Raw genomic sequence first — 19,724 nt, forward strand, 5'->3', positions numbered from 1 at the left:
CACACAAGCAGGGAAGTTTAACAAAAATATGTGAATCACTGAAAAATGTGAGTCATTCATAATTTCTCTCCGATAACTATTCTGTGTAGTGTCGTATGTCTGCAGATTTTAGGGTGAGATGAGGACTTGAGAGGAAAAGGACTTAATGATTCATCATGGGTTTTGTTTGTTACTGTCTGAACTCTTCACTATAGGCCTAAAATCGTGTTTTTCAAACTCTTTTCTTACAAGCAATCATCATTTCACAGTAATGTTGCCTTTAAACATGCCTCTCAATATGAGAATCTAATGGAAATTTGGTCATCAAATTCAGAAGACGTGCGTCAAAGTCAGAAAATGTCCGTGAAGTGCTCACATTCTAAATCTTTCCATACAAGGCAAAACGTGATGTAATTTCCTTTCCAAGAAGCGAGGGAAATTTTGAGTGTCTATTCCACTGGAGAAGTTTTATATAATGGTGAGGTGGGAAAGGCAGTCAAAGCAATGTAAATGTATGTGACTGTGATTAGAAATTGACAAGGGATTTGGATTTCATGCTGATCTTTCACCATTTCAATACATGGCAAAGACTGATCTCACACAGCACGTTGATTGTGTTCACTCCACATTTGTATGACTTGAAATTTGGGACCTGGCACAAACATACATTTTCACTTCATTGATGCAATTACTTGCAATTTACAGAAGCAATAACTTTTTTCCACAAACCTTTTAAGTTTTACTTTCAAGGAATTTGCATGCATCTGATACAATAACCACTTCGATGAGTCATTATCTGTAGTATAAAGACAATGGGACATGAGATCAGCTAAGCTGCTTATTCACAGGCAGCCCAATTCAGATCATTTGTTTGGTCAAATGACCAATTAGTGGTAAAAACATAAGAATTGGGCTGCCTATGTAAACACAGCCGTAGTGGATGGAATATGAATTCAGACTGCATCCATATTTCATGATTTAGTCTATGACATTTCATGTAACTTCACTGTCATAACATTTGGCAACAGCGTAGTTAAGGGATGGTGGATCGGAAGTTTTTCCTACCTCGCGTTCCTTTAGTGTGAGTAAAGAACGACTGAACACGCAAACAGAACATCGTCTAACAAATGTTGGGAGTATGTTTTGTTATATATGTAATGTTTATTGAAAATGAAAGAAAGGCCAGGGATATCACTTGGGAGGACAATAAGAGGGAGTTTCTTCCTGACACAGGAGGTGTAAAACCATTTCTCATACACACACATAGAACAGTACTTAATCAAAATGGCCATCAAAAAAATATTGTAGCGCTTTATGGCCAGAGAGACGAGAATAGAGAGGACTAGCAGAAAGCACATTTCTTTGCAGATGAATCTTGTCCAGTGATGTGGAGTTCTCAGTTGGACCGCTGGTTTTCAGTTCACTTTATACAGATGTTTTTTTCTGGGAAAGGTTGATCTTGTCACCCAGACTCAACGCCATACCCTGTAGAGAGAAGGGAAGTGTTACTTGCAATGTATAAACTTTAATAAACAATTCCACCTCGATGTTTGCATTATTCTATCATTACTACTTGCACTACGTTTGAAAAATGTTTGCATCCCAAATGGCAACCTATTTACAAAAGTAGTGCACTATATAGGGAATAGGGTGCATTTTGGGATGTAGTCTGAGTGTGGAGTGAGTTTCTCACCTGGCTCTTGGCCCGGATGCGGATGTGTCCGTTGACAGGGGCATCAGGACCCAGGTGGATGGGCTTCTCAATGCTGACGTTGGCCAGGGCGTCTTCACCGAAGATGGAGCGGGCATACAGGTTGGCAGCCATGAAGCCACAGAAGCCAGAAAGTGCCTGGTTGTAAGGACAGACAAGGTTGTGTGAGTGAGCATCACATGCATTACTACCCATTTGACCCAGTAGTATAAGTATGAAATGTTCTGAGTTTGCTGAATATAGGGCTATGACAAGAGAGAGTCAAGCTCATCTTAACTGTCTAAATCCATCAGTGGATTGATGAAGAACTTGAAACAAAAGAAATAGGTACATATTGCCTGTATCTCGCAAGGGGCCCTTTTCTTTTTAAACAGATTGATTCAATCAGATAATTATAAAAAGCCATTTAGGAATCAAATCCTAACACTGTAAAAAAGGTAGCAGCAGCAGAAAAGTTAGACGCTCTGACAACTTCCACTCATTAGCCTTCCCATTTGCCAGGTATTCTGTTCTACACATTATCATTATCGTCCTATTGATGTAGTTCAAACGACAATATTCCACAACTATAGTACCTTCTCTGGGGTCAGGCACTTCATGTTGGTGGAGCTGAGGATGTGGTGGAGGTACTCGTTCAGGTCTGCAATGTTGGTGTTCACTGTCACCTAGAATAAACAGTGTTATTACGATCATCCACTGAACACACTAACAAAACAAAACCAAATATGGACAGTTCTCTTATCTAGCGGTAGTACCTTATTCTCCCACTCAAACTCGGCCCACATCTGTCTGAACTCTGCGTCTGTGCACGAGGCTGGCTGGATGTAGTCCATGATGTCAATGTGGATGTCACTGAGGACCACGCAGTTCCTGTCGCTGGCAGCTCCTGATACGTCATACACTGAGACAGAGAGACATTAGAACTGATGTCGTACACATGGAGTGGAGGCTGGCATCAGATTATTCATGACAAGTACTCTGACAGAAGTTAGAAGTGATCCTCTTACCTATGTTGCCAAATATGATGCCATTCTCTGTGGACGCCACTTTGACGTTAGCCTTGATGTTGGCAAAGTCATGGGGTGCCAGAGTGAGAGGAGAAGGCTTCTCAACCAGCTTGAGGTCACCTGTTGGATTGAAAGGTTGATATCAGCATTAGACATACATCACCTATGGTAAACAACAGAGATTGCCCTGAAACAACCCTTAGTAAGGATGTATGACTCTCCATATAGTCATATGAACTATAGACTAGAACCTCACCCAATGTCGCCAGCTCCAGGGTGCAATTCTGAAGGGTGTCGTTGGTTTGGTTGACGACCAGCACGTCCAGCACAATGTCATACTGGTTGACATGGACATAGGCCTCAGCATAGACTGGGTCTGAGAAACCAGTCAGCTGGGTAACCTGCAATACATCATACACTCAGAATGACATGGTCCTCACCAACCTGTTGTTATACAACGGAGCACCTGTCAATAACTACCTCAACAGCACTAATAGCTAAGATGAAAACGTACATTTCTGAATAGGATCCTGATACAATCCATGCCATAGCCTGAACCTAGAAATGTTATATTCATTCCCTCTGTCATAGTCGTTCCTGTGAAACAGATCTAGAAAACACTGATTTCTCTGTTGCTATGACTCACTGTCACGTTAGAAACACAATGCCACCTGCTGGCAACTTGAGCTACATCACACACATCTACTATCCAAAAAGGCACATGACCATGTGATTTCACAAGCACACAATTTTGTAATTCTGTAACAGAACAGTGTGTGTGTCTACTGGGTCCTTGTAGGTGTACCTTGTTGAGTTTGGAAGCCATGGGGTCGTTAGCCTCCTTCTTAAGAGTGGTTCCCATGGCAGCCAGTAAACTGAGCTGGAACTGGTCCTCCTTGGAGGTCGTCTCGTTCTTGGCCGTCAGTTGCATAAAGGAAATGGGGTCGTCTGCCTGCACCAGCACGTTCCGCTTCTCTGACTCTTTCTGTGGATAAGAGCACAGAACACCATCAGCACATAGCAATACAATCCAGCAGCGTCCAAATGGATAAGCAGGCAAGTGAAGGGAGAACTAAAGTATAGCTGACTGAACTGGGAGAAGGCAGTGGTTTAGTGAGAAGAGTGGACTGGAAGCTATGGCCTAGTAATCTAGCAGCCAGCGCTGCTCCTTACCTTCTGAGATAGCTTCTCCTCCTCCAGCCTGACAGTGAGCATGTGAGAAAGGGACTTGCGGCACTCCTTATTAAAGATGTTGTTCATGAGGGGCGAGCACTCGGACAGCACCTTGAGGCACAGCGAGATGCGGTCCACATCGTCGTCTGTGATGGGCTTCTTGGGCAGAGAGGACTTGCCCAAGTGGAGGATGGTGGCCATGATCAGCATAGACTCAGCCACAAACGACTGAAGGGGAGACGGTGATAAGAGAGCATTATAATCACTTCATGACTTTCAATGGACAGTGAACATGGAACACCTAAATCACAAATTGTTCCACAACTGTTTCAGAAGAGGTTCTATACTTTACATTCTGTCTCTTTCTGTCTTGAACTATGGAGACATATCGCAGGGCCACTTTGGTCAGGGTTGTGGCTAAAGAGGCTGCCACATAGAAGTCTCCGTCCATCAAGAAGCCCCTGAGAGGAGGCCTACAGGGAAAGGGACGACAGTTTCATTGAGTGACATTTCATCCACTTCTGAAAGACAATCACTGCAAGCTAAGAAACTATGTATTTTAGACACAAAAGGTGATTTATTTTACCTGTCCTCTTCCTTCTTTGAGGGTCGGGAGGAGCTGAGGGCGCTCTGCGTGACGTAGGTGCCCATCTCTGTCACCAGTTTGGCTGCTGGCGCTGCGCTCACCTCTTCTTCTGGCTTCCCCTCCCCAGCCTCTTTCTTGATCTCGTTCTCTACTATGGGGATCTGAAAAGGGGACAGACATGAGCCACTGGCATCAAGTATCACTCTGGTATTGAATGCTGAAAGTGAATGAATAATCCATAAGCACACATACATACCTCTCCAAGCGACCTGCGCACTTCTGTCATCACACTCTGAATGTCCTCTTTAGTGCTGCAGTACTCTCCCAGGATCCAAAGCGCTCCTCTGTAGATCCTAACACAGTTTAAAAGATTGGATGTCAGCATAAAAAAAATCTGTAATTCTCCAAAAGCATCCTGTGATTGTCTATTTATATGCAAGCTTGTCAGTCTTGGTCTTACTTGACAGTCCTGATGGCGTGGAAGACTTCCAGCATCTTCTCGATGATGAGGGGCCTCAGGTTGTCGAACCTCTGAATGGCCTCCCTCACAAACTCCAGCACATCAGCCGCCGCTGCCTCGTTAGTGTCACTCAGGAACTCCATCAGCTGAGTGACACACGTATGTCATTTAGAATACATCACAGAGGACAGAATGACCCTAGCTGTGTTTGATTTCAGTGTGTGAACAGGGTAGACTCACCACAGGAATGACATTGGCCGCCATGTCAGGGAAGCGTACACTGCATGAGTGGAGGGTGCGGACCAGCAGCTGCCTGAATTTATCAGTGTCCTCATGCTCCGTCACGTTGTTGGTCTTAATCACCTCCTTCTTCAGAACTATCACCAACTGGAACACAAACACATGAACACCTTAGTTAGAATAATCATCCTTTTACAAAATAGACAGGAGAGGCGAGTCCACAGAGACAGGAGAGAATAGTCCTGAAGATGACACCCCCACCTCCTCTACGTTCCGGGATGAGACTAGGTCCAAGGCCAGCTGCAGGGTCTTCTTCCGGACCTCGAGGTCAGGCGTGCTCAAAACACGCAGAATGTCCATCACCAGGTCCTGGGTGGACAGAGAACAGACATGTTAACCAGGTTATTATTACACTTCAAAGACTTACTGGTACCTAACATGGAGCCTGTTCACCAGGAGCAACATTAATGAAAGTGAAGTCGGAGTACCTGGAGAACACGTTCATGAGTAGGATGCTCCTTCAGCTCTATCAGACGATCCAGGACGATCAGCTTCACGTTGTTGTCACTCTCCTTGATGATCAGGTCAATGTAGCACTGGGCAGCAGCCTAGAACAAACACACAAATGCCATTGAAAGACACACAATGCCAGACTAAAATCCACAGCAGTGCCGTGATGTAGATAAGTGAGAGGGGGTACCTTGATGGCAGTGGGTGCGCTGGACAGCGTGACAAGAGTGCCAGCTGCCTCGTACTTGACGGCTGGGCTGGAGGACTGCAACAGGTTGTAGATGCAACGGATGAAGCGGGCACGCTCAGACGGGTTAGCGTGGCACACCTAAACATGGAGGAAACAAGAGAAATGGCAAATAAAAAATGCCAGTACTTACGTGGATATAATTTTCAACAGAAGCGTTGTTTTGTTTTTTTTACCCCTTTTTCTCCCCAATTTCGTGGTATCCAATTGGTAGTTAGTCTTGTCTCATCGCTGCAACTCCCATACGAACTCGGGAGAGGCGAAGGTCTAGTCGTGTGTCCTCCGAAACACAACCCAACCAAGCCACACTGCTTCTTGACACAATGCCCACTTAACCCGGAAGCCAGCCGCACCAATGTGTCGGAGGAAACACCGTACACCTGGCAACCATGTCAGCGTGTACTACGCCTGGCTCGCCACAGGAGTCGCTAGTGCGCGATGAGACAAGGACATCCCTGCCGGCCAAACCCTCCCCTAACCCAAACGACGGGTTGGGCCTATTGTGCGCCGTCCCATGGATTCTTTACATATTTCTCAAGAGAGATATCTGGAGGTTTCTAGTGGGAAAATGTCTGAAGGACTCACCTTGTAAATCAACTCCACAATGACCAACTGGAGAATATCTCCAAATGTATGCACTTGATCAATGCAGGTGCTGAGGTAATCCAGAGCTCTGTCCTGCACAGTGGAAATGACCAGTGTTAGTCCCAGACACAGAAAAATGTTGGTGAGCGGTCTCTACTAAAAAAAGTGAAGATGCAATTGACCTGGTCTGCGTGAATGAGCATCATGAAAGCATTTCTTTTGCAGCTGGCATCTTTTTCATTCACAAGGAAATCATGGATCAACTCAGGGGCATCTGGGATAAGATTTTCAAAGTTCCTGAGATGGAAATAAAATTGCTCAAGTAAATGCCATGTTCTCCATTAAGGGTCATAAACAGTCATACGGGACTTCCATATTGTACCACTACAGTAAGTGTACCTGTAGATGGTGTAGATGGCCAGTACAGCATTGCGGCGAACGTAGCTGTGGCGGTGCTCCAGGCAGGCGCGGATGGCGGGCATGAGGGGCTCCAGCAGCTCAGACTCCTTCAACTTGCACAGAAAGCGCAGGGTGGATCCACGGATGAACTCGTTGGGGTGCTGCAAGTCCTGAAACAGACAAACATAACCTTGAATAAGAGTCATTAAATGTAGTCACATGTTATAATTTTGTTGTGCTAATTATATAACGTATCTAACATTCAGACATACAGTGACAGTACACTTGTGTAGTATGCTACCATACCTTTCTGTAGGCATCACAGACCAGGATCATCTCCTGAAGCAGCTTGCCATCTGGAGTCGTTTTGGGGACAATCTCCCAGAAGACTAGCAGAAGCTTTTTAATGGTGTGGTCTTGAAGTGGGAGGACAAATCGGATGATGGTCATCAGTAGGCCTGGCAGCTTCTCTCCATTCAGTATCATGATGATTACCTTCTTCAGGGCCTCCGTCTTTGCCTTGATCTCTCCTTTTTCTGATATCAGGAAAAAATAACATTGTATTACTCTTAAAGTCACACTAATCACAGATCATTCACACTAATAGTTTAGGGGGGGGTTAGGTGCCTATTGCCAATGCAGATAGGGTCAACAGAGGATACTTACCCAAGTCTGCTTTGAGACTGACTTCCGATGGAGGTTCGGAGTCATTTGGAACATTGATCAAAGTGTAACAAACATTCTCTGCGGCTGTCATTTTGCCGGATGGATCGTCTTTCCTCTTGCAGCACCCCAATCAACAAAACTGTTAAGATGATTCCTATTTAGTACCCATCAAGTAATGTTAATGCATAATCCGACAAATGTAAACATAGCTGCTATTACACATAAGTTATTGAACACGATTCGTGCTTTCTAATACTGCACTGCTGTAGCTAAGAAATATGTGGTAGTTAGTCGACACATCCACGTAGACAAGTCAGTTAGCTAGCTTGTACTATAGTAGCTAGCTTGTACTATAGTAGCTAGTATTTTTTTTTAAATTGGAGCTAGTAAATGTTATTCATTAACACAGGCCGCCTCGGCTGTTAGTTAGCTAGTATGCTAGTTATTGACAAGTCAATGGCCTAACGAATTATGCAGCTCAATCAGTGACATTCACAAAAAAAAACTGAAATGCAATATGCCAGTAACACTTCACAGAGCCTAGTAAACTAGTCAGACGTTTTGATAACGCAAATAGAGCAAACTCAAACGCTTGTCGTCCATGACAACTAGCGTTAGCTTGCAAATGGTGGATGGATACCATAACATATTTGGAATACAATTACCCAAACCAATCTTTCCGCACTTGGTCACGATAGAGAAATAAGCACGTAGCTGCCTTACTACACGTTTACTATATTTCAAAATAGCCTCAGATGTCGCTTCTGTTATTTACTTGGGCATCTGTAAATTGCTCAGATCTTCTCGAGCTGTCCGTTCCCCACTTCCCTGTGACGTGGAAGATTAGCTACTTTCTGAGCCACATCACTGATACAGCAAGTGAAAAGGGACAAATAACCCGGATGTCTAGACGCGAAGACGAAATTCTAATTATGAGTTTTGCCCAATGTAACAATATTCTATATTGCCTCCATTTATGTACTGAACTGATGCTTTACATGTTTTTGCTACAAGTAATTTATACATTTGCCATTTATGAAATATTGAATTGTAGATTTTGTTTATAATTGACCCATCCCCCCATCACTTGGTATGGTCCAATCCAGATGGTTGACCAAGCCACATTATATAAAGCTACCATTTCAGTTGGGTTTGTAAGTAGGTTGTTTTACCAGTGATTATGATTCAATAAATCCATAGTAATCCTGGGTTAGTCATGATGTTTAAACATCTGTTTAAATTTTTTTGTTCAAAGTTCAGTTGGTGCTTAGGCATAAATAAACCTCCACTTTGGTTCCTACCTTTTCTTTGAAAACATCCCCCACGAGTGGCCACATAAGAACATAGAATGACTATGCAGTAATGAGAAAAGATAAACGTGATGTTACATTTCTTTTAACTAACCAGACAAGTTCAGAAAAAGTTTGTCTTTAATGACAAAAAATGAATGCAAACATTGAACCGCTAACAAAAATCATAGATAGTCGACTTGAACATTCACAAGTATAATGGTAATTGTTCTCCATGTTGATACAGTTACAAGTGAGTGTGGGTGGAAATTTGACTGAAGGAATCAGGGATAAGAGCTTTGTCATCTTCACACTGTGTGGGACACACTTCAATCTCAGAGCTCCATGGGCTCTTCTGGCTTCTCTGCTGCCGGCTCGTCGTCTGGCTGGGCAACCTGCAGCACAAGAGTAAAAGGCATGAGCATGGTCAGGTATGGAAATAACTGAATAATGTACCGCCAAGAAACTTATTAAGGCAATAACCGTTCCTCTTGACAAGTTTCCTCAGAGAAAATATTTTTATTCAACATTTGCCAAGTTGTTCTTTACCCTTCTCTGTGGCCTCTCCTCAAGGCCTTCAAGGAATGATGCCACATCGCCATCATCGTAGATGGTGAACTCCATGTCCTTGCCAACAATCCCGACGGACACATTCTAAAAGGGCAGACAGTAAGTTGTCAATCTGTGAATTAACTTGTGTTCTGAACCCCTACCCTTCTCTCTGAACCCCTCATGAATTTAAAAACACTGGATTAGTGTAAGAATGGCTAGAAGGTGTTTTCACATAGTAGTTATACCAGTCCATCCCATCAGGGGGAGCGAATGAGAGCCCACTTCAGGGTGAGGAGTAGATAATTGGACAGTAGCCTGATGTAAAAGTCTTAAGGTTACTACAAGCTTCACTCCGTTGATCTACGTGCATGTGGGTGGAGTGGGATTTTTGGAGCAGGGGATACGTTTTGGTAGCATGATATCCTTGCCGGTCCCACTCCCATTCAAATAAATTTAATGAATTTAATTTGTCACATACGCCAAATAGAACGGGTACCTTAGTAAAAAAATAAAGAATAGAAAAATAACATAATTAAAGAACAATAATACAATAACAGTAGCGAGGCTATATACAGGGGGTACCAGTACAGAGTCAATATGCGGGGGCACAAGTTAGTCGAGGTAATTGAGGAAATATTTACATGTAGGTAGAGGTAAAGTGACTCACAAGGGGGCGATAGCAAAGTTTTGGAATATTTTATTAGTAGCTAGCTGGCAGCCTGGCTAGCTGGCTTTAAACATAGGAAGCTAGCTAGCCTTTTTAACTTCCCACATCTCTCTCCTTATGAAATAAATCAGATTTATAATTAAAACATATGCACTGGCAAATATTCATATACTTGCAGGTTTAACTACTGATGGGGAAACAAAGCTTCCTGAAGCTGAGGTTTCCAAGACAATTGTGTCAAATAGGTTCATTACTCAAGGCTTTAATCAACACAGTGTACACTAGTTACATCTGCTGTTCAAAAATCATTTATAGCATCCAAATGAGCGTGTGCTTAGCGTTTCCTTTTTGTCTTCTACCAAACCAATCAGGTGGTTGTTCGACAAAACGAAGCTTCATGTCATTAATCACGTGCTTCTGATTCGTGATACAGGCATTTACACACTGCTTCGAAGTACACTTCTAAGCGATTTTGACATATGCCTCAGAGTTCAGGCATCAAACGTAACATCACTAAGTGTAACCCAAAACATTATCCCAGTTTGATATGCTGCTTGTGTATTAATTCCCATATCAGCTAAAAACAGATTATCATCATGTTTTGCTCACAGAGAAAAAAATCACATGGCTAGCTAGTTGGCTGTAGCAGGTTATACCATTTCACACTAGCCTGATAGTTATAACTTCTAAACAAAATACCTTTTTGGGTGGATTCTTGTTTGATTATCAATGCAAAATAGGCTACTTTGATGAATAGCCTATAGATCGGATCGATGGAACCAAGTGACAACACTGCCCCCACGGCTGCGGAAAGAATGATACGGGGCGTCTCAATGTTCAGGTAGTAGAAAAGCATGTTGAATGCCGGATGGTATTACAAGAAGCCGCCCCTTTTGTGACAAAAAACGACATTCCAACATTGCGCTACGCTCTGAATCTTGCGTCTCCATAGAGCTTGCAGTAAGCTTAAGGTTTACCTTTGTGGTAAGATCTTGTTCTGCAGGTAGAGTTTCTCTCAGTCCCCGGAGGCCATGTTGAACTAGGTCATTCAGTTCACCTACAAGACAAAATGAAAGCTTACAACGTGCTTACATCAGAAGCAGAGAAGAAAAGGCATAAAATACTCACAGTCGAGAAAAGTGTCCATATGTCTTTCCAGGTAGGTGCGTGCAGACTGGGAGCGGGCCCCTATGGACATGGCCTTGCAATCAAAGTAGTTGGCAGAGGGGCAGGTCTGGAAAATGTGTGGCCCCATATCCTAGAAAAGACAGACAATATTAGATATGACATACTATTCCACTAATATTTATAGAGGGACAAACCAACCAATACATATCTTACATCATATCCTGCGATGAGTAATCCCACACCATAAGGCCTTCTTCCATATCTCTGTGTAGGGATCTGGGTTTCTGAGTGCTAGGTCAAGGTGGATTGTCTTAGTTGCAACGGTATAATAACTTTTCAAATGATCAATACAGACAATTCATGTTGAGCATCATAAAAACTAAATTTGTGGTAAAAGGATACTGCCTCCAATTAGTGTGACCAAGCGGGACACAGGGAGAGGCCGATCAAACACGAACCTGGAGTCCAGGCACTCCTGACGCATAAAGTTGCTGAAGGAGTATGATGGAAGAGAGAAGTGTTAACCCCAGTCAGAAGAACACTGTCTAATTCTCTTCAAGAATATGAACAACCATGCACATAAGATCCTTCTTACCAGAGTAGCCTTGCATCAGCAGTGAGGCCAGCAATGGAGATGCCAATATGGCTGTCGACGTGTAGAATTTTCTTCTGATGGGCAGCCAACTCGGACTGAGCTCTCTGGACAAGAACACAAAATGAGGATTAAAAATAGACTACTTTTCCACTGCTTTTCATATAATCATGTTCTTGAATGCAAATGTAAAATCAATGTAAATTGTACCTTCAGAGCCACAAGTACAGCATGACTGCGAGATTTCAGACCCACTGTGGCAGATCCTTGTTTCACTGCTTCCATAGCATATTCAATCTGATGAATACGCCCCTGAAACACAAGACAGTGACCTGTTATGAGAGTCACAAATATTGCAGCTGAAATTGCTAATTGTTAAGTTACTTGTATTTGCACTCTTACCTGTGGACTCCAAACTGTGACATCATTGTCATACTGGTTGCGGAACTAAGAAAAATACAAAAATGAGTCTTACAATCTAGAAACCTACATATTGCTGTCGTCATAGTACAATATGTCATCATTGATTCCATAATAGAAATGAAGTTCATTTGCATGTGAAAATGTTAACATGGAATACATTATTGCTCCATTGTTTATATTGGCTGCCCAAAGCCCACTTTAATGGTAACAGTTACTTCTTACGTATCTTTAACAAGGCAATGACTCTGCTAAAACAGATCTGATTTAACTAGCTAGCTAGCTAGCTAGCTAGCAAGCAACACAGCTTGGTCTTCACACAGTGAAGTTTGACTTCAAGTTGTGAACAAGTAATCTAGGTAGCTAGCTAGCTGAATGGTCGCTCTGGATAAGAGCGTCTGCTAAATGACTTAAATGTAAATGTAAATAACATTAGCTAGCTAGTTAGCTACCATTGATTAAAATGTTAGCTATGTCCAATAACATCAAGCAATAAGTTAGCTACTACTATCATATTCAACCCAAAATATGGGATAGTCACAAGTTAGGGATGCAGCCATAGCATTTGTTGTTAGCCTAGCCAGCTATTATATTTCATGACCTTTTTCTTTACCGGTAAGTTACAGTAGCGTGGCTAGTAAGCTTAACTAAATGCTTACTCATTGCTATGGATAGCTAGCTAGGTAGCCTTTCCATCCAACAACAGATAACAGACATTTCTGGTGCATGTAATTATGACGTTTGCATTCACTTTTGATAAATCGTACATATTATATTATTTCTTCCAAGCTTACCATGATGATAGAGCTTTCCACCAACAAGCGCCTCAGATAACCGATTAGTGCTTGATTACTTTTCCTATGGACGTCTGCGCAAAGGGAAACAAGTAGATTACAGAGAGGGGGATCCGAGTTCTGTATTTTTCTCTTGCCAGATGTGATGTGAAATTCTTCACCAGACACTGCTGAATAAATCAGAAACCACCCACAAAACACAAAGTAAAAGCGTGCAATTACTCAATACACCTAATGGTAAACATAATCTACAATCTCGTCGAAATCAACTATTTATCCCTGAAAATTTCGATTTTAAAGGTGCGTTCCTTATTCTTACATAAATATCACTTGCTTTAGCCAAATAGAGTTCTCTGATATATGTAGTGCTCTAAAGATGCGATTCCGTGGAGGAACAATGCTTTCATTTACAAAGTATCATTAGAACACATAAAATAGGTATTTTAAGATTAATCATATTTTCAAAAATGAAGTGGTAGATTTCGTTAGTTGAACATATTTGGAAATCTTTCGATATCACAGGCCTGCCAGAGTAACCAGGCCTAGATAGTGGTACAATAGCCTGGCTATGTAATTACACTAGAAAAAAGGTGTAATAATAATAGTAATACTACTACTATTATTACTACTACTACTTCTACTACCACTATATTAATAATAATGGCTAAACCTTCAAATAATGGGCCTTATTTTTGGCCAACATATACTTTACCAATCCTAAAATCCCAAAGAAACAGATCAAGTTGCATATCTGTTTGAAAGCAAGATCAATTGACGTTTGGATTTTGTCCAAAGTAACGGTAACCAAAATTTGGTAAATTGATAAACGCACACTTTCTTTAACTTCACTGTCAACATGTTGACGTTGTGTGGTTGTTTTTAGCTGTATATATTATCTATTTTTGAGGTTTTCAGTGTATTTTGAACGCGTTTAGACAATGCAATTAATTGTGATTTAAAAAATGCGTGCACTAAAATTACAAAAAGTTAACTCGAGCTGATTAACTCTGACAGTCTTAGTTTTTATATAGCAGCACTCTTCTTCTGACCGACCATGAGAGTGCACGGTTTGTTTTTAGTGCTGCAGAGCGCGTGCCTGTGTCGATCTGTAGTTTTCGTAGCGGATTGTCACATCTAGGCGGCGACACAGAGTCCCTTTTCTCTAAAAACAACAACATTTCACCTTCTCTTTCTTTTAGTCAAAATGCTTGAGCACGTTTGAGTGACCATGGAGTGCGTTTGCCGTCATGTAGTTGAGAGTTAATACGGCGAGAATATTGGGAGAAGGAAACTTTTGAAGGAATCCAAGGAGCTACAGTTGAAAACATGGCTGTTCGCGAAGAAGGAGAGGTTTTACACAGTAAAATCAGGCACCACGATGGGGTTGCCAATGCAAACAGCACAGAGAGCTTCAGGAACGGCTATGTGAAGAGCTGCGTCACCCCTTTAAAACAAGACCATCAAAGGGGATTTTTGTTTAACGTCTGTAGGTTTTGCAATGAGGACATTCTGAATTCAAAAATATTTCGAATTTCTGGCCTATACCTGGGTGCATTCGCAATTTTTGCAGTTTCGTTGCTTATTTCCAGGAGCTTGCAAAGTGACTTCAGCTTTTGGGATTTGCGGACTTTTCTGTCTGGCTTCTCTCAGTCCATCAGCCCTCTCTTTAGCATAGGCTGTGCATTCTTCTTTTTGACATTTTATTTAAGGAGGAAAAAGAGGGAAAGTAATAAATGTTGGCTTGTGTCACTGCCAGCATCATGTTACTTAGGGGATTTTTTAGTTTTGCGGTTTTTGCAGTGGGGAGAGGACCAACACCAGATGCAAATGATTGGCAGGTTGTTATTCGTGTTGGGGTGTGTGGGTCTCCTAACGCTTATCCCCACTTTGAAACTCAAACACAGTGTTCTGATCCTGGTGTTTGCCAGTGTTGTGTGGTTGGTGTCTTTCACCAGTCTGAGCTGTCTGCCTGCACTCCTGAGACCCGTGTTTGCGTGTTTGGCGGGTGTCTCAGGCTCGCTCTTGTCCCTCTGTTTTGACCATTATTACCCGTCAAGGGAAACGCCGAATAGGATCTCCAGCAGCGAGGAGAAAGTCCCTGTGATCAGACCCAGGAGAAGGTCCAGTTGTGTTTCTTTGGGGGAAACGTCGACAAGCTATTATGGCAGCTGTAAAATGCCTCGCAGACCTTCGTTACCGTGCATATCCAGAGAACAGGTAGGTCATGGGCTGGCATAAAGTTCATCATTGCCTTCATTCATTTGTGCAAAAAGTATCACTGACTGCTCAGAGTGAGCACACGTGCGCAAGAGTACACAACCTTGAACCTGTGGTCTCCAGCAAGGAGGCAATTAAACCCCATATCCAGAGTGCATAGGCCAGTAGTCCAGACGGACAATCACCCCTACACTGCTGAACTATTCACCATCCAGGTCATTAACCTCAACTCACACCAAATAATCGTCTCTTGAAATAAACTAGTCTGATAGTCCTGCAATAATTAAACCCATATGACTATAACATGCAGCACACACCCACCAGAAAGTTAATTTACCTAAGTGACATTCAGACATCCTATCCCATTCTTTTTTTTGAGAGAGAGTTGTGTTGATGACAGGAAAACCTGTCAAACAAGTTAAAGCGTGATCACTTATGGTAGAGTAACCTATGCATTATTTATTCATTCACTTACAGGCATACTTTTCATATAGGCTTAGAAAATAAGTTGGTAGTGCTACATATTCACCAATATCTGAAGTGCTTTATAAGGTTATTAATTCACTGTAGTTAGGATACCCTGCTGTGAGGCCACTGCAATGGAAAGTGTGAGTAGCATCAAGTGTATTTATTTGGCTTCAACACTCACTGTATTCCAGGCAATGTATTGTGACCATGGAGGATATTCATTCCACAATAGTTCAAGATGGAAGACCCCCCCCCAATAGTCAAACATCCTGTTCACACTTACATTTGATTGTAACAAACAACATCACTGAGCAAGGCCACAGTGTATTTATACAAAAAAATGTACCCTTGATTTTATGAAGAAGACAACTTGATGAAATGGCTTATTACTTTCTTACGCAGGCCCAATCATAACATTCTTTGCAGGGATGTGAAATATTGCTACCTTGCTTACATTTTCAACATCTGAGCTCAGAAAGAAGCTGTTTTTGGAAGGACCGGGCCGTCCACTCTGACAGTGAAAATACATCAGGCTTTAGCATCAAATGATGTTCCATATTTTAAAACCCTAAAGGAATGTAATTCCTTTAAAGATTTATAATAACAGGCTATTTGTGTGTAGAAACTTTATGGATTGCAGTCTGCCTTTATTTTATTATAAGTGATGGTAGCTGATTCTAGTTTATTTGTGAAATATTTAGGCAAAATGTCACACATTAATAAGAGTTTTCAAATCCAACGAGGGCAATATGTTCAGCTGACATTTTAGTATGTGCCCTGCCCTCTCTGACCATATTAGATTAGCCTATCATATTGTTCATTGTCAATTAGATTTATCCAAATTTAGTTTTGCCTCTCTGATTCTGTCTATGAACCTGTGACGTTTTATAAAAGTGACCTGCCAAATATTGTTTCAGCAATAGCCTTTGTTGTAAACTGGACTACCTTAAAGATGATTATTCTGAAAAGATAAGACGCAGAAGCTGCATAAAGGATGTTTTATTACGGTGTTGTAATAGCACACTTCACTCATACAACACAACATTCAATGTGTTGTTTGTTCATTTGACTCATTGTCCTGCAGTGGATGTTGTGTCAGGAATAGATTGCAGGCTCATGTCTGGATGCTACCATACAGGTCTGGTCTAGCGTTAATGTTGTCAGGCAGTGAGGGGCATTGGTGGTAGACCACTATTGATCAGTGAAATAAAGATGTCACTACTTGTTGTCCAACTGTATTGATTTAACAAGAGAGGACAAGAGTGCCAGCATCACCCAAGACACGCTACTGTCCTAACTGAAGGACTATATTTGAGTATCACAGGCAAGGACTTTAAGAGTGTGATGATGTGCACGTCAGGTTCAGTGTCCACAGTCAAGTCCTGTATGTGACACCTTGTCATGATGTAGTGTAGACTAATAGTAATTAAGCCTAGCTCAAATGCGGTCTTAGCGGACACATTCAGTTTGGAACTGAAAGGGCGAACTCAAACGTAATACTAACCATAGATCATAGTTGTCATCCACATAGATTACTGGACTTGTTTGGTCACACATTAAATGGCGCCTCATATATCATGACATTACAGGATTTGCTGGTCATTGATTCATCAGAAAATATCTAGTAAAATAATTTATATTTTTGGGGGTCAGCACATGATGCTTATGACAAATGCTGTGTGGAATGTGGAAAAGACTAACTCATGTCACTTTAAAAAAATAATGATTTTGATTGTGTCTTGCAACATTGGCAATAAATTACACAATTTATATAATAACGTTTTCCACAAATTAATATTTACAAATTAACAACACCACCATATACGATCAGTGGTCAACCATATTTGGGTTTGCATGCAAAGTTTAGACACGATCCTTGCTTTTGTCCTGAAGCTCTGTTGGTATTGACATGATGGTATGCTGTGTGTCCTGTTCTGCATTAGATCCATTTGTTGCCAGCCAGTGATGCATTTAGACCTTGTTTGTTAATTGTTTCTAGTTTCCACACAACAAAAGTTCAGTGTTAGCTGCCAGACACGTATCAACACCAACACCTTTTGATATGAGACCATGTGCAGCTGAAATCAACATCATTTAAAGTCTTTGAAAGACAACTCTGTTTTAATAGGCCTGTCTCTTGCTGGAACTCTCACATGATAGCTATGTACACCTTGTTATGGAGCACTATCACATTCTGCTCAGGGCTCTACAGTGACCTTTTTCACAAGGAGCATGTGTGCGCCTAAGTTGAAAAATGTAGGAGCATACAAAGAAATTTAGGAGCACAATGAAAAATATTTGAGGTAACAAGCCAGGTTCTTTGTAGTAATGGTGCAAGCATGCCGGTCATGAATCTGAGCTCAGTGTATTCTCCACGGCACTTGGGGGGCTGCGGTACAGTGACGTAATCATTGCAACAATTATCATCTGGGTGATTTTTTTTGTATTTTTTTTTGGGGGGGGGGGTGGCGCATGGGTGCTCCTAAATTAAAATTCAAGGTTGCACAGCACAATATTTAGGCGCATATGGAAGTAAAATGGTCGCACTGTAGAGCCCTGCTGCTACAATTCACTATGTTGTTTTTTAAATGTGGAACACAAAGTTACACAATGCTCTTTTTGTATGTAGGCCTACATACTGTGCTTGACACTCCTTTGTACACCTACTAATACAGTTAAAATAGCTATGATATAGGTCTACTTCATTATGAATTATATAGGTCAACAAAGGCATGACTAAGGAGGACCATAATGCAGAGAAGAGAAAGTTTTACATATCATTTGCATGTCTATCACCTCACTTTGTGTCGTGTATTCTGAAACCTCTGGTATTAGGTTAGACGTTCTGAAACCTCTGGTATTAGGTTAGACGTTCTGAAACCTCTGGTATTAGGTTAGACGTTCTGAAACCTCTGGTATTAGGTTAGACGTTCTGAGCATAAGATTTTGTGTCCCAGTGATGAATGATCAGTGATAGGCCATAAGCACTGATACACTATTTCTTATTTTGGACTCTGATACCTTACATTTTTAAAGTTTGGTTTACATTGGCACATCAGTCATGTTTTTCTTAAAGATACTGAAGTTTGGATTTCAGCTTGATAGTTCATGCTAAAAAGCAATGAATACTACAGCCAAAACAGTCAGGCAAAAGAAGTCCAGATGTAGGCTAGTTTGGCTCTTAAGTGTTGGGCACACAGTTGGACAAACGTCTTACATTTCAAATCATTACATAATCATCAGTGTGTTATCTTATTTATTGTGTTGTTTTCACGATTACTTGACATTCTTTGAAATTTATTGCAGTTTGACTTTAAGGGTGACATCTGTCCGCAAAACAATCCTTGCAGAGCGCAAATAGGCCTAGACCATAATACATGCAGTCGCAGTAGCCTTCTTTTTACAATGTCTGTGGGAAGGTAGTGATAATTTATGAAGAGTTCAAGTAAACAGTGTAAAAGTGCTTTGCACACGACATTGCAAGCAGCATTAGGCCTATTGCAAACTATTTAAAATGTAACTTTTCTTGGGCATCTTTGCTTACATTGTATTTCGGACAGACGATGTAGCTCATTATCTTGTAATAGTACCCTCTCTCATATAGATAGTACAATTGTCATACTTTCAGGGGATGTTACCGAGGAAAGGTACATTGAATCTGTATTCTTTGCTGACTAGCGAATGGCTGTGAATGTGTTGTGTATGGAGAGCGACATTAAGCTTATGAGCCTCTTACTTGGTTGAGATAAAGGGGCCACACACTGTCCTGTGATCTTATGACCTAGCTAGTACACCGCAACACCTCAGCCTCTCCTGCACTTCCTGATTCTCTTTGGAAACTTAGTCATCATATATTACGCGTGCACTTTTCAAGTGTTTTAGCCATTTGGTAGCCATCAGACCCTGTTGTGGTTCCTAAACTGATGGACTGGCCAGCTACAGTGATAATCAGTGCAAAGTGTTGTGGGAATATCTCTTTGATGCGCTGTCTCACGTCATGTCTGGCCTCATGGCTTCTCCACCTGATGAGCCCA

General features: G+C 41.6%; 3 protein-coding genes across 6 annotated transcripts in view; 1 reads left to right on the forward strand and 2 right to left on the reverse strand.

Moving 5' to 3' along the window:
* Nucleotides 1-1,109: 1,109 nt before the first annotated feature.
* On the reverse strand, nucleotides 1,110-8,431 carry LOC115167087 (coatomer subunit beta-like). Of its 3 annotated transcripts, none has more exons than XM_029721170.1 (22): nucleotides 8,339-8,431; nucleotides 7,564-7,702; nucleotides 7,204-7,433; nucleotides 6,898-7,067; nucleotides 6,681-6,795; nucleotides 6,499-6,591; nucleotides 5,857-5,994; nucleotides 5,645-5,764; nucleotides 5,418-5,525; nucleotides 5,157-5,303; nucleotides 4,917-5,062; nucleotides 4,713-4,809; nucleotides 4,457-4,617; nucleotides 4,223-4,343; nucleotides 3,871-4,098; nucleotides 3,503-3,682; nucleotides 2,954-3,098; nucleotides 2,698-2,817; nucleotides 2,446-2,591; nucleotides 2,266-2,355; nucleotides 1,673-1,828; nucleotides 1,110-1,464 (listed from the first exon to the last, which is right to left on the reverse strand). In XM_029721170.1, the coding sequence occupies exons 2-22, from the start codon at nucleotides 7,652-7,654 to the stop codon at nucleotides 1,405-1,407; spliced, it is 2,862 nt and encodes a 953-aa protein (XP_029577030.1). In that variant the 5' UTR covers nucleotides 7,655-7,702; nucleotides 8,339-8,431; the 3' UTR covers nucleotides 1,110-1,404. The 3 variants fall into 3 exon arrangements, with proteins under 3 accessions (XP_029577030.1, XP_029577028.1, XP_029577029.1); XM_029721168.1 differs by having other exon boundaries at nucleotides 8,229-8,411; XM_029721169.1 differs by having other exon boundaries at nucleotides 7,564-7,717; nucleotides 8,229-8,411.
* Nucleotides 8,432-8,975: 544 nt separating this feature from the next.
* Nucleotides 8,976-13,113, reverse strand: LOC115167089 (proteasome subunit alpha type-1). The gene is made up of 10 exons (XM_029721173.1): nucleotides 13,006-13,113; nucleotides 12,194-12,238; nucleotides 12,002-12,103; nucleotides 11,795-11,898; nucleotides 11,602-11,690; nucleotides 11,413-11,483; nucleotides 11,200-11,329; nucleotides 11,049-11,128; nucleotides 9,402-9,506; nucleotides 8,976-9,247 (listed from the first exon to the last, which is right to left on the reverse strand). The coding sequence occupies exons 1-10, from the start codon at nucleotides 13,006-13,008 to the stop codon at nucleotides 9,188-9,190; spliced, it is 789 nt and encodes a 262-aa protein (XP_029577033.1). The 5' UTR covers nucleotides 13,009-13,113; the 3' UTR covers nucleotides 8,976-9,187.
* Nucleotides 13,114-14,131: 1,018 nt separating this feature from the next.
* Nucleotides 14,132-19,724, forward strand: part of pde3b (phosphodiesterase 3B) — an 89,584-nt gene continuing 83,991 nt past the window's right edge. For both annotated transcript variants that reach the window (XM_029721166.1, XM_029721167.1), the window contains exon 1: nucleotides 14,132-15,222. In XM_029721166.1, the coding sequence (XP_029577026.1) occupies nucleotides 14,332-15,222 (891 nt within the window). In that variant the 5' untranslated portion in view covers nucleotides 14,132-14,331. The remainder of the gene's footprint in view (nucleotides 15,223-19,724) is intronic.

The sequence above is a fragment of the Salmo trutta genome, chromosome 29 (assembly GCF_901001165.1).
Source record: "Salmo trutta chromosome 29, fSalTru1.1, whole genome shotgun sequence".
Lineage (NCBI taxonomy): Eukaryota > Metazoa > Chordata > Actinopteri > Salmoniformes > Salmonidae > Salmo > Salmo trutta.